Genomic DNA, 14,832 nt, shown 5'->3' with positions numbered 1-14,832 from the left:
AAACCCGAGGGGTTTTTCTTATGAAGAGATATTGAGCAGTTTTGGTCGACACTCTCAAGTTTAGAAGAATGAGAGGAGATCTAATTGAGGTATATAAAGTGATTTAATAAGTAGTGACAAAGTAGACGTCGAGTGGATGCTTCCTCTTGTGGGACAGTCTAGAACGAGAGGTCATTGTTTTAGAATGAGGGGTAGCAGAGTTAAAACAGAGATGAGGAGAAATTACTTCTCTCAAAGAATCTTGAATCGGTGGAATTCACTCTCCCAGAGTGCGGTGCATGCCGGGACATCCAGTAAATTTAAGGAGGAGGCAGACAGGTTTTTAATGAGTAATGGGTTGAAAGGTCAAGGAGAACGGGCAGGAAATTGGAGTTGAGGCCGAGAGGAGATCAGCCATGATCATATTGAATGACGGAGTGGACGTGAGGGGCTGAATTGCCCACTCTTGCTCCTAGTTCTTATGACTGTGTGAAAGTCCCATTCCAACTCATGGATTACAAAAGTGCAAATCTGATCATCATGATGGGAGCCAAGCAAACGTGGCAAGAACAACTGGAGGTCTGGGGCGGCACGGTAGAACAGTGGGTAGCACTGTGGCTTCACAGCTCCAGGGTCCCATGTTCGATTCCCGGCTTGGGTCACTGTCTGTGCGGAGTTTGCACCTTCTCCCCGTGTCTGCGTGGGTTTCCTCCGGGTGCTCCGGTTTCCTCCCACAGTCCAAAGATGTGCAGGTTAGGTGGATTGGCCATGCTAAATTACCCCTCAGTGACCAAAAAGATTAGGCGGCGTTACTGGGTTACGGGGATAGGGTGGAGGTGCGGGGGGTTCTTTCCAAGGGTCGGTGCAGACTCGATGGGCCGAATGACCTCCTTCTGCAATGTATATTCTATGTCTATGTCTAGGAATGTCTTCCAGCCTGGACCCAATAAGACCTCCACCCCAGAAAGAAGTGGAAGATTCACTTAACACCAAAAGCTGTTAAATCGCTGCAAGTCGGGCTGACAGAACGGAGGCAGTCGCGCCATTTCCCCTTCTCTGACCTTTATGCTGGGGCCCAGGGATCCCAACCCCTCCCCTGTAAAACCCATGAATTTACATATCTTTGATTCAAGTACAGAAATTTATTTTTTGCATATTTATTAACCAACGCCCTTTTCTGCTCATCAAGAACTATTGGTGCAGGGAAGTAAAATCCCCACGCACCCCAGTCACCGAGTGTCAACATGATGGACTCCCAACTCATATGCAGCACACTGCAGAATAAAACTCCCATTAACATGCAGTATCCACAACAGCCGGAGACTTCAGTGGTTCTGTGTGATGTTTCCCGTTGCATTATCAGTCATTCTCTCTGAGTCAGACGGCCAATTTACTCCCAAATTATGAATGGCGCTGTGGATGGCCGTCTGCTCGGAGCTAATATAATCTTGGTCATGGTTCAATGTACATGAAACCTTCATAACCAATCAAGAGAAAACAGTAAATGACGTCCTATTAATATGGCCTAATTTGAACCTTCGGCTCATGTTATGAATTGTGGAAAATGAAGATTAAAAAATTAAATTGGGATAAAATAAAGAAAGGTGGAAAGGAGGAGTGATAAGAGCAGCTGTCTGAAGAGGTGTTTTAATACGTGAATGATCCTACCAGTGAGAAATGCAAGGGTTTACCGCTGTGACTAGGGGAAACAATAGGGTGTAGAAGAGGTGACTTCAAAGCAGAGAGATAAGGGAATTGGCAGTTATATGATAAATGCCAGATCCACAGTGTGGGTAACATCAAAGGGAAAAGATGATATATCCATAGCATGATAACTGGAAAAAGGGACACCGTAGCAACAGCTACCATCACAGCCACACCCAGCTGCAGAGAACAGTCTCCCCTGAAAACAAATTGTTGCTAAAAGGTGACTGGTTAAAATTCCAAACTCGAACAGGGAAGATTAGGTCTTCGCTGAAACGGAACATGGTTTTCCCAAATGTGGACAAATAACCTGTGCGTGACAACTATCTGCTGAATTCTATCTACATCTCCCGCTGCCTTGGGAAAGTGGGCAACACAATCAAAGACCCCTCCCACCCGGCTTACTCACTCTTCCGACTTCTTCATCGGGCAGGAGATACAAAAGTCTGAGAACGCGCACAAACAGATTCAAAAACAGCTTCTTTCCCACTGTTACCAGACTCCTAAACGACTTCCTTATAGACTGACCTGATTAATATTACAATCCTGTATGCTTCAGGCGATGCCGGTGGTGTCTATGTATTTACATTGTGTACCTTGTGTTGCCCTATTATGTATTTTCTTTTTCTTTTATTTTCATGTACTAAATGATCTGTTTGAGCTACTCGCAGAAAAATACTTTTCACTGTAGCTCGGTACACGTGACAATAAACAAATCCAATCCAATCCAATTTAGCTCATAGAGGTATATAATATTGGGTGTTCTTTGAGGAAAAGGGTTCAGAAATGTAGGTAGTTGGGAACAAAGGGGTAAATTCATAAGATGCCATGCGTGTTATAGACATCAGTGTAGTTAAGTGTGTATTATAGTCCTTTTCGCATGTTTCCTTGTAAGTTAATAAATATTCTCTATTAATTGATCACAAAATGACTGTACTGTTCCTCCCTGGTTTGTCTATCTTTTCTCACATTGCCAGCTCGACTGGCTCCATGATTCTCCTGAATCACACATTGAAAGGAAGAGAACATCAATTTGAGCGATGAGGAGACCTGACAATGCCCTGACCCGCAGCCCTCTCAGAATCTGGAACATCCACCCATGCACATCCTCCTATGTGAGCACCTTCCCAATGAACCTCCCTCCCGCCCCATCACACAATAGCCATTTCCCCACAGTTGCGCCTCTCAATTCCACCTGAATTCCACCAGCGGGCCGTGTGACACCCCCAAGGGTGAGGAGTGAGGATAGTTGAATGTATTCAATACACCTGTGTTCTGACCCTGGAGGGTGATGGCAACCTGAGCGCTCACTCTGATATCCCCTTTGGGACGTGACGTTGCCGGGCTGTTGTTTTTGTAGAGCTGTTGTAAACCCTGATGAATATTCAGTGAGGGAGAAAGTGGGATGACGCTAGCAAATGATATGCTGATGCATTTAAATGAGGTTCCCGACTTTACACGGCGGGACTTTTGTTATGTCACCAGCAAGGGGCCCGGGAAATCGAGAAATGCGATCCCGCCATCAAGAATGACGTTTCCCGATTCTCGACGTATTTTGCGCCAACTACGCCGTTCTGACGGTTAATGTGGGCTGAAAATCGCCCTCCGCCCTGAAATAAGTTGAATCTCACCTTTTTTTATTGTCAATTATTTGAAATCTGCGTCCTCTGTTTAACAGATTCACCTGTCCACGGAAACTGTTTCCCCTTATTTATTTGAAAAGTCAAAAGTTTGAGCACATCTCCCGTTCACCTTCCCTACACAAAATTCTCCGCCATCGGGATTCTCCGCTGTGCCGGCCGCCCGGGGGTTTCCCGACAGCGTGGGGCTGCCCCAAAATGGGAAAGCCCATTGACCAGCCGGCGAAACGGAGCATCCCGCCCCCAGCTCCCCGGAGTCATCCGTGAATGATACAGCAGGGTAAATCTTCAGTCGATTGCTCTCCCAGTAAAAAATGCTGGTCAGGAAATCAGGCCCTTTAAGTAATGTATAATGTACACAAATTTCCATCCATTAAAGGTAGCACAGGTAAAACTAAGGATTATAATTCCAGCACATAAGGATTAGAATTCCAAGGCATACTCTCACTTTGCAAGTCTCTACCTGGAGGCACTAAAGAAGTAAATTTGTTATTCTGGATACACTGATTTCAAGATTCTGCAGTCCAGGGGTAGGATTATTCTCGATCGCACTGAAGTATCCCCCAAACCCATGAGACTCGGAGTGGATAATTTTATCATTGGCTGATTGTGACCGACGGGGGATTATTGTCTCTTTTACACTTGCACCAAAAACAACACAATAGCCATAATGTGGATGCAGAACCACGGTAATGATTCTGGAATATAATTACCACTCCTCCGCCAGCTGAATGCAGCAGCACCGACATTCCTTCTCGAAGGTTTGCCACCTCAAACAGCATCATGTAGGCAGTCACAAAGTTCATGGGAAAAGCTGCAGCCTCCGCAAATCCCATGTCATCTGGGATCTTGTACACAAACTCCATCGGTGTGCACACCACTTCGCCCCAAGCACTGTAGTTGACAAACGCCATGACTCTGTCTCCAATCTGCGAACAGACGAAAAATGATAAAACAACCAGCAGGACTCGCCTGACAGCAATGAATCCATAGAATCCCTACAGTGCAGAAGGAGACCATTCGGCCCATTGGGTCCACAGTGACCCTCCAAAACAGCATTCTACCTAAGCCCGCTCCCCTGCCCTATCCCCGTAACCCCGCCAAATCTGCGCATCTTTGGACTGTGGGAGGAAACCGGAGGAACTGGAGGAAACCCACGCCGACACGGGGAGAAAGTACAAGCTCCACGCAGTTACCCAAGGCCGGAATTAAACCCAGGTCTCTGGTGCTGTGAGGCAGCAGTGCTAACCACTGTGACACCTCTCATGTTAGATTAATGTGAAACAAGTATTAAATTTGGGAGAAATTGATATTGAATCCGTGAAAGGGGCTGACCCCAATTCACATGAGTAAAATAACAATTTATTTTCTTCATTCGGGGGATGTGGACTCCGCTGGGTTGAACAGCATTTAATGCCCATCCCTAATTGCTTTTGAGAAGGTGGTGGTGAGCTGCTTTCTTGAACTGCTGCAGTCCATTTCGGGTAGGTACATCCACTGTGCTATCAGAGAGGGAGTTCCAGGATGTTGCCCCGGTGACAGTGAAGGAACAGCAATATATTTCCAAGTCAGGAAGGTAAGTTGGAGGCGAATTTCCAGGTGGTGGTGTTCTCCATGTACCTGCTGCCCCTGTCTAGATAGTATTGGTCATGGGTTTGAAAGGTACTGTCTAAGAAGTCTTGGTGAGTATCTGCAGTGCATCTTGTTCATAGAACCGTACATTGCAGAAGGAGGCCATTCGGCTCATCGAGTTTGCACTGACCCTTTGAAAGAGCACCAAACCCCCACCCTATTCCTGCAATCCTATCCTAAGGGGCAACTTATCATGACCAATCCACCTAACCTGCCCATCTTTGGACAGTGGGGGGAAACCGGAGCACCCGGAGGAAACCCACGCAGACACGGGGAGAAAGTGCCTTGGCCTGAATAGTGTTGAGCTTCTTGTGTGTTGTTGGAGCAGCACTCATCCAGGCAAGTGGTGAGTATTCCATCACACCCTGGGATAAAATAATGACACCAGTGACATTCCCCTGCGCCAGATGACACTCATGCCCCAGTGTTAAAAGAAGTAGGTGAGAATATTGTAGATAATCTGCCAAATTATTCACAATTTGGAAATTATTCTTTGAGATTGTCACCTTTCTTCAATAACAGCGTGACATGTGCAATTTATCAGAGGGAAACCAGAAAATTGTAGACTAATCAGCCTAAGATCTGTTGTCAGGGAATTGCTAAAGTCAGGAGGAATGGGGAAAATACAAGAGAATGTTAATAAACTATCAGAGCGGGTTTGTAATTGGAACTTCCATACAGACAAGAATGAGATACACTTTGGTCGGAAGAAAATCTACTTGGACAATAAGTGTTCTGACGGCTACAGGAATAGAGCAATCTGATGGGTATAATCATAGAATTTACAGTGCAGAAGGAGGCCATTCGGCTGCACCGGCCCTTGGAAAGAGCACCCTACCCAAGCCCACACCTCCACCCTATCCCCATAACCCAGTAACACCACCCAACACTAGGGGCAATTTTGGACACTAAGGGCAATTTAGCATGGCCAATCCACCTAACCTGCACATCTTTGGACTGTGGGAGGAAACCGGATGGAGCACCCGGAGGAAACCCACGCACACACGGGGAGAACGTGCAGACTCCGCACAGACAGTGACCCAAGCTGGGAATCGATCCTGGGACCCTGGAGCTGTGAAGCAATTGTGCTAACCACCATGCTACCGTGCTGCCCTATGCCCTAAATAGACAAACTGCTCGAATCAATAATTAATGTTGATAAGGCAACAAGTAAAGCAAGCACTTGGAACCACTCAGTAAAGCAGAGAGATTACACTGAGCTTGAAAATGCCTCACTTTTTATTTATATTCTTTCATGGCATGTGGGCATCACTGGCAAGGCCAGCATTTGTTGCCCATCCCTAATTGCCCTTGAACTGAGTGGCGGGGGGCACAATGGTAGTTAACCAGAGTAAGGATGGCAGATTTCCAACCCGAAGGCACATTAGGGAACCAGCTGGGCTTTCACAACGATAGCTATCATGGTCACAGTTACGGAGACGGGCTTACCATCCCATATTTATGAATTGAATTTAAATTCTACACTATCCGCACTGCTCACTCAAATGTTGTGGCTCAATCGTGGTTTCTATCGAACAGAGAACATGGAGACAAAGGAAAAGAGTAGCTGGGGTTTGAACTCAGAAGAATTTAAGACAATAAAATAGTTCGGTGGGGTGAATGTAGAGAAGACGTTTGCTTGGAGATTATATCAGAACTAGGGGCCATAAAGAATAAACTCAACAGGAAATCCAGGAAAAAACAGCTATCCACGGAATAGTTAGAATGGGACACACTACTACATGGAGCAATCGAGCTGAGTAGCTGATGCATTTAAGAGGAAACTATACAAGCACATGTGAGGCAAAGGCAGAGAAGAATATACTGATAGGGTTATTCGAAGAGGAATGAGACAAGGCTCACATGGAGCATAATCAGCAGTATTGGGCTGGTCTGTTTCTCTGTTACAAATCATTTCGCAGCACGGTAGCACAGTGGTTAGCACTGTTGTTTCACAGCTCCAGGGTCCCAGGTTCGATTCCCGGCTTGGATCACTGTCTGTGTGGAGTCTGCCACGTTCTCCCCGTGTCTGCGTGGGTTTCCTCCGGGTGCTCCGGTTTCCTCCCACAAGTTCCGAAAGACGTGCTGTTAAGTAATTTGGACATTCTGAATTCTCCCTCTGTGTACCCGAACAGACGCCAGAATGTGGTGACTATGGACTTTTCACAGTAACTTCATTGCAGTGTTAATGTAAGCCTACTTGTGACAATAAAGATTATTATTATTGGATTCTAAGAAGAGCTCATGATTCCTGTTTTAATGCTCATTACTAATTTGATTCTCGGTTGGGGGTTGGGAGGTGAGTGTATCTTTAGCTGCCTGGAGCCCCGGGCTCTGGAAGGCCCGCCCTAAAACCCTCCACCTCTCTCTCTTTCTCTCAGATGTTTCATAAAACCTACCAAACCTGTGCAGGGGATGGGCACAATGGAAATTTGGAGCTTGTTCAAGGAACAGCTACTGCATGTCCTTGATAAGTATGTACCTGTCAGGCAGGGAGGAAGTGGTCGAGCGAGGGAACCGTGGTTTGCTAAAGCAGTCAAAACACTTGTCAAGAGGAAGAAGGAGGCTTATGTAAAGATGAGACATGAAGGTTCAGTTAGGGCGTTCGAGAGTTACAAGTTAGCTAGGAAGGACTTAAAAAGAGAGCTAAGAAGAGCCAGGAGGGGACATGAGAAGTCTTTGGCAGGCAGGATCAAGGATAACCCAAAAGCTTTCTATAGATATGTCTGGAATAAAAGAATGACTAGGGTAAGAGTAGGGCCAGTCAAGAACAGTGGTGGGAAGTTGTACTTGGAGTCCGAGGAGACAGGAGAGGTGCTAAATGAATATTTTTTGTCAGTATTCACACAGGAAAAAGACTATGTTATTGAGGAGAATACTGAGATTCAGGCTACTAGACTAGAAGGGCTTGAGGTTCATAAGGAGGAGGTGTTAACAATTCTGGAAAGTGTGAAAATAGATAAGTCCCCTGGGCCAGATGGGACTTATCCTAGGATTCTCTGGGAAGCTAGGGAGGAGATTGCTGAGCCTTTGGCTTTGATCTTTAAATCATCTTTGTCTACAGGAATAGTGCCAGAAGACTGGAGGATAGCAAATGTTGTCCCCTTGTTCAAGGAGAGTAGAGACAACCCCGGTAACTATAGACCAGTGAGCCTTACTTCTGTTGTGGGCAAAGTCTTGGAAAGGTTTATAGGAGATAGGATGTATAATCATCTGGAAAGGAATAATTTGATTAGAGATAGTCAACACGGTTTTAAGAGGTGTAGGTCATGCCTCACAAACCTTATTGAGTTCTTTGAGAAGGTGACCAAACAGGTGGATGAGGGTAAAGCAGTTGATGTGGTGTATATGGATTTCAGTAAAGCATTTGATAAGGTTCCCCACGGTAGGCTACTGCAGAAAATACGGAGGCATGGGATTCAGGGTAATTTAGCAGTTTGGATCAGACATTGGCTAGCTGGAAGAAGACAAAGGGTGGTGGTTGATGGGAAATGTTTAGACTGGAGTCCAGTTACTAGTGGTGTACCACAAGGATCTGTTTTGGGGCCACTGCTGTTTGTCATTTTTATAAATGACCTGGAGGAGGGCGTAGAAGGATGGGTGAGTAAATTTGCAGATGACACTAAAGTCAGTGGAGTTGTGGACAGTGCGGAAGGATGTTACAAGTTACAGAGGGACATAGATATGCTGCAGCTGCAGCGCTGGGCTGAGAGGTGGCAAATGGAGTTTAATGCAGAAAAGTGTGAGATGATTCATTTTGGAAGGAATAACAGGAAGACAGAGTACTGGGCTAATGGCAAGATTCTTGGCAGTGTGGATGAGCAGAGAGATCTCGGTGTCCACGTACATAGATCCCTGAATGTTGCCACCTAGGTTGAGAGGGTTGTTAAGAAGGAGTACGGTGTTTTAGCTTTTATTGGTAGAGGGATTGAGTTTCGGAGCCATGAGGTCATGTTGCAGCTGTACAAAACTCTGGTGCGGCCGCATTTGGAGTTTTGCGTGTAATTCTGGTCACCGCATTATAGGAAGGATGTGGAAGCATTGGAAAGGGTGCAGAGGAGATTTACAAGAATGTTGCCTGGTATGGAGGGAAGATCTTTTGAGGAAAGGCTGAGGGACTTGAGGCTGTTTTCGTTAGAGAGAAGAAGGTGAAGAGGTGACTTAATTGAGGCATACAAGATGATCTGAGAATTGGATAGGGTGGACAGTGAGAGCCTTTTTCCTCGGATGGTGATGTCTACCACGAAGGGACATAGCTTTAAATTGAGGGGAGATAGATATAGGACAGATGTCAGAGGTGGGTTCTTTACTCAGAGAGTAGTAAGCGCATGGAATGCCCTGCCTGCAACAGTAGTGGACTTGCCAACACTAAGGACATTCAAATGGTCATTGGATAGACATATGGATGATAAGGGAATAGTGTAGATGGGCTTTCGAGTGGTTTCACAGGTCGGCGCAACATCAAGGGCCGAAAGGCCTGTACTGCGCTGTAATGTTCTATGTTCTATAAACCTTTACTCAGCTGTTTTAATGGGTCGGATTGAATGCGGCGCTGGGGTTCCTGCCGCCCCCGCCAAACCACTGGAGGTTAACCCATCCTCACTCCGGCGGGTTGATCCAGAGCCATTGAACAGCCATCTGACGTTGGTGTGGTGCAGTGGGGGGTGTGGGGGGTGGAGTGGAGGGGGTGGAGTGGGGGGTGGGGTGGGATACTTTGTGGCTCAGTGGCCCAGTGAAAGTTTCAGGGCTAGATGTTTACTGTGGACCATTCCAGTGCAAGGTGGGTTGAGGCCTTAATTGTATCATGAATTGGCCACTTAAGAGCCTTCGAGATTCACAGCATTGAAAAGAAGTTATTCGGCCCATCGTGTCTGCACTGGCCACCAAGCACCTTTCTAGTCTGATCACATTTTCTAGCAATTGATCTTCTTTGCTATGGTGTTTCAAGTGATCATCTTAATGTTTCTTAAATGCTGCCAGGGTTCCTGCCTCTACCACCTGTTCAGGCAGCGAGTTCCAGATTCCCATCACCCTCTGGGTGAAAAGGTATTTCCTCAAATTGCCTGCAAATTTCCTGCCCCTTACCATAAATCTATGCCCCCTGGTTATTGACCTCTCTACTAAGGGGGAAAGTTCTTTCCTACCTACCCCAGCTATATCTTTCCTAACTTTATACACCTCAATCACGGTAGCATTGTGGATAGCACAATTGCTTCGGAGCTCCAGGGTCCCAGGTTCGATTCCCCGCTGGGTCACTGTCTGTGCGGAGTCTGCACGTTCTCCCCGTGTCTGCGTGGGTTTCCTCCGGGTGCTCCGGTTTCCTCCCACAGTCCAAAGATGTGCAGGTTAGGTGGATTGGCCATGCTAAATTGCCCTTAGTGTCCAAAATTGCCCTTAGTGTTGGGTGGGGTTACTGGGTTATGGGGATAGGGTGGAGGTGTTGACCTTGAGTAGGCTGCTCTTTCCAAGAGCCGGTGCAGACTCGATGGGCCGAATGGCCTCCTTCTGCACTGTGAATTCTATGATAATCAGGTTCTCCCCTCAGCCTTCTCTGCTCGAGGGAAAACAATCCCAGCCTATCCAGTCTCTCTGTATAGAGAAACGGCCCAGCCCAGGCAACATCCTGGTGAATCTCGCCAGAACCCTTTCCAGTGTAACCACATCCTTCCTGTAGGGTGGTGACCAGAACTACACACAGTACTCTAGCTGTGGCCTACAATTTATGCAGCTCCATCATAACCTCCCTGTTCTTATATTGTATGCCTCGGCTAAGAAAGACAAGATTCCCATATGCTTTCTTAATTACCTTATCTCCCTGTCCTGTTGCCTTCAGGGATCTTTGGATATGCACCCCAAGGTCTCTCTGATCCTCTGCATTTTCTCGCATCCTACCAGCCCTTAGTGTTGGGTGGGGTTGTTGGGTTGTGGGGATAGGGTGGAGGTGTTGATCTTGGGTAGGGTGCTCTTTCCAAGAGCCGGTGCAAACTCGATGGGCCGGGTGGCCTCCTTCTGCACTGTAAATTCTATGAAACCATTCATCGCGTATTCCTTTGCCTTATTAATCCTACCAAAATGCATTACCTCACACTTTTCCAGATTAAATTCCATTTGCCACTCTTCTGCCCAATGACCAGCTCATCTATATCATCCTGCAAGGCTTTCCTCCTTGCTATTTACCACACTACCCATTTTCATGTGATCTGCGAAGTTACTGGTTTTACCTCCTACTTTGATGGCGAGATTGTTAATACAAACAGCAAGGCACCCAGTACCGATTTCTGCAGTACACCACCAGACACAGCTTCCAGTCACAAAAACAACCTTCGACCATCACCCTCTGCCTCCTCTCACTGCGCCAATTTTGGATCCAATTTGCCCTGGATCCCAAGAGACCTTATCTTCTTGGCCAGGATTCCATGCGGGACCTTGTCAAAAGTCTCACTGAAGTCCACGTAGACTGCATCAACTGTGCAGCTACACACCTAGTCACCTCCTCGAAAAATTTGATCAAGTTTGTTTGGAACGATCTCCCCCTGACAAAGCCATGTTGACTATCCTTCATTCACCCAAGTGGAGAGTAGTTCTGTCCCTCAGGATCTCTTCCAATAATTTCCCGAACGCTGATGTTGGTCTCACTGGCCTGTAATTATCTCCTCCACAGTGCAGCTTGGGTGGAAACAGGCTGGTCGGCAGTGGTCACAGCATTCATGTCATGGTGCCCAGTTATATGGGCACTGCTGTCCGCTAACTCGACCTGGGAGAGGGAGATCCAGCCCTATGTATCCTTCTTTGGCTCAGAGACAATTCATTCCGCTCTTGGAAATGGCATTTGGGTGTGTTATTACATTAAAAGCAGTGTATAAATGCAAGTTGCTGTTTTTAATTTGCTCTCCAAGCACAATGAGCTACATGTCAGGATTCATTTTTCACACAAATATTTAGGTGACTTTGCTGCGATATTGAAGTGTGCAGCTGTGTTGTTGTAAAACATGACAATCTAAGGAGATTAGAAAACCATTTGAGAATATTCTCATGCATGTAATGTTTGTCTAAGTGCAGTTAGTTTTTTTTGATCAGCTACCTCCGTTGATCTGTGGTGCTGCACGGGGATGGTCTAAACCTTCAGGTCAAACAGGCCATTGAGGTCAACTGGAGCAGTGGATGAAGGTGGGGGGAGGGCTGGAAAGGTTCTTGAGTAAATGGACCCGCATTGGGACAGTGCCGTGTGCCTCATCAGGATCAGGAATATCTCAGTGTGGATGGCTTAAAGTAGCTTGGCAGGGGAAGGTGGGAAAGATTCCAGAGTTGGGCGCGTGTTTTGTTGTTCCCTGCGGCATTCTCCATGGTAACATCCCTACCAATCAGAGTCCGCTTGTCTGATCTGTTGATTGTGGGATCTCTTTGCTCTATTACTTGCTGCTTAAGCTGTTTGGCATACAAGTAGTCCTGTATTGTAGCTTGAGCAGGTTGACACCTCATTTTTATGTATATCTGCTATTGCTGCTGGCATGTCCTCCTGCACTGTTCATTGAACCATGGTTAATCCCCTGGCTTGGTGGTAAAGCGAGAGTGGGAGATATGTCGGGTCATGAGTTTAGAGATTGGGGTTGAATACAATTCTGCTGCTGCTGATGATGGCCCACAGAATTGCTAGATCTGTTCAAAGTCTATCCTATTTAGCATGGTGGTAGTGCCAGACAACATGATGGAAGGTATCCTCAATGTCAACATAGAACATACAGTGCAGAAGGAGGCCATTCGGCCCATCGAGTCTGCACCGGCCCACTTAAGCCTTCACTTCCACCCTATCCCCGTAAGCCAATAACCCCTCCTCACCCTTTCGGACACTAAGGGCAATTTAAAATGGCCAATCCACCTAACCTGCATGTCCTTGGACTGTGGAGGAAACCGGAGCACCCGGAGGAAAGCCACGCAGACACGGAGAGAACGTGCAGACTCCGCACAGATGGTGTCCCAGTGGGGAATCGAACCTGGGACCCTGGCGCTGTGAAGCCACAGTGCTAGCCACTTATGCTACCGTGCTGCCCACTTAAGACAAGACGGGACTTTGTCTCCACAAGGACTGTGCGGTGGTCACTTCCACCAATATTGCCATGGACAGATGTATCTGCGGTAGGCAGGTTGGTGAGAATGAGGTCAGGTATGTTTCCCTCTTATTGGTTCCCTCGCCACCTGCCGCAGTCCAAGTCTAGCAGCTACATCCTTTAGGATTCAGTCAGCTCGGTCTGTGGTGGTACCACTGGGCGACTCTTGGTGACGGTGTGTTCCCGCTCACCATTGGCCACCAATGGGATTTTACAGTCCTGTCGAAATCAATGGAAATTTGCGTTGCTCGGACGCCGCGCCAACAGGAAAACCGCCGCGGGGGGTATCCTTCAGCAGGACCGGAAGATCCCACCGACAGGAAGGGCCAGAAAATCTCGCCCGCGTAATGAATTTTGACCAAGTGAGGAAACATGAAGAAGGAAGAGCACATGGAAATTTGGAGAAGGAGAGGTAAACTCAGTGGACAATGGTAATAATATTGATGAAGGAGAGAGGACAATACCAACCTCAAAGCCTTTTGCATTGTCTCCTGGGCCTTCCACAATCCCAGAGCACTCGAAACCAGGGACCAGTGGTGTCTTTGGCGGGTTTTCTATATTGCCTTGTCGAACCATCAAGTCTATGAAATTCAAGCCACTAGAAAAAAAGAAATGATCAAATCAGAAATGTTTTGGATGCTGCACCTGAGATAGCATAGACTGAATTTAGAGGGAATCAGCAGTCTGATACCGGAACTAAACGGGGGTAAAATTATGAGGGCGATTGGATAGACTAATCTTGTATACCCTTGAACATCAGAGATTAAGGGGTGATCTGATTGAGGTGTTTAAAATGATCAGGGTAAGTTTGAGAAAAGTGAATACGCTCAAAATAAGACATAGGACCTCACCTTGTATATGTTTTATAAAATATGTAAAGATATCCTCAGATGCCTATTGCTATTTCAAAACCAAATTTAAACTGGACGATGACCTTTAAGCTGGCTGAATCCATATCTGTCTACGTTCCCCCCCCCCCGCCCCCCCCCGAACAAAAGAAACTGGCAGTATCGGGGAAACTCACACATCGTTATCCCTGGAAGCCACTAACGAGCCCCTATGGGCGTCACAGGCCAACGTCAAAGAGAGATTGCTTTTATTTGTTTATTCATTTATGGGATGTGGGCATGTCTGGCTGGGCCTGAGGACATCTAAGAGTCAACCATATTGCTGTGGGCCTGGAGTCACATGTCGGCCAGACCCATGTAAGGACGGCAGATCTTCCTTCCCTAAAGGACATTAGTGAACCAGACATGGTCATCCTTAGGCCTGTCATTTCAGAATTTGATTGAATTCAGATTCACCATCTGCCGTGGTGGAGTTTGAGTACCCAGAGCATCACCCTGACTTTCTGGATCACTTGTCCAGTGACAATTCCACTGCGCCACCACCTCCCCAATTATACAAAGACCTGCTGCATTTCATAGCCAGACTGGCCAGCCAGAGTCTGCTTGTCTGAACCCTGCAACCTTTCTTTCAATTAGAGTCATAGAACACAAAAAGATGTCCATAGTGCCTGGGCCGGTCATTAAGCAGCTATCTATTCTTCTATTCTAATCCCATTTTCCAGCATGTGGTCCATAGACTTGTATGCTGAGGCATTTCAATCGCTCATCTAAAGGCTTCTTAAATGTTGTGAGAGTTTGCACCTTTACCACCCTTTCAGGCAGCGAGTTCAAGGTTCCCACCACCCTTGGGTTTTCCCTCAAACCCCCTCTAATTCTTTTGCCCTTTACCTTAAATCTATGCCCCCTTGTTATTGATCCTCTTAC

General features: G+C 46.7%; 1 protein-coding gene across 1 annotated transcript in view; it reads right to left on the bottom strand.

The window, feature by feature from the left end:
- The window catches only part of LOC140430373 (synaptic vesicle membrane protein VAT-1 homolog-like), a 196,671-nt gene that overhangs the window by 165,934 nt on the left and 15,905 nt on the right, over window positions 1–14,832 (bottom strand). Inside the window, exons 2-3 of the mRNA XM_072517832.1 lie at window positions 13,529–13,658; window positions 4,037–4,252 (exon numbers count right to left, since the gene is read on the bottom strand). Of these exons, the coding sequence (XP_072373933.1) occupies window positions 4,037–4,252; window positions 13,529–13,658 (346 nt within the window). The remainder of the gene's footprint in view (window positions 1–4,036; window positions 4,253–13,528; window positions 13,659–14,832) is intronic.

Source organism: Scyliorhinus torazame, chromosome 10 (genome assembly GCF_047496885.1).
Source record: "Scyliorhinus torazame isolate Kashiwa2021f chromosome 10, sScyTor2.1, whole genome shotgun sequence".
NCBI lineage: Eukaryota > Metazoa > Chordata > Chondrichthyes > Carcharhiniformes > Scyliorhinidae > Scyliorhinus > Scyliorhinus torazame.
This window is presented reverse-complemented; position numbering and strand designations above follow the sequence as displayed.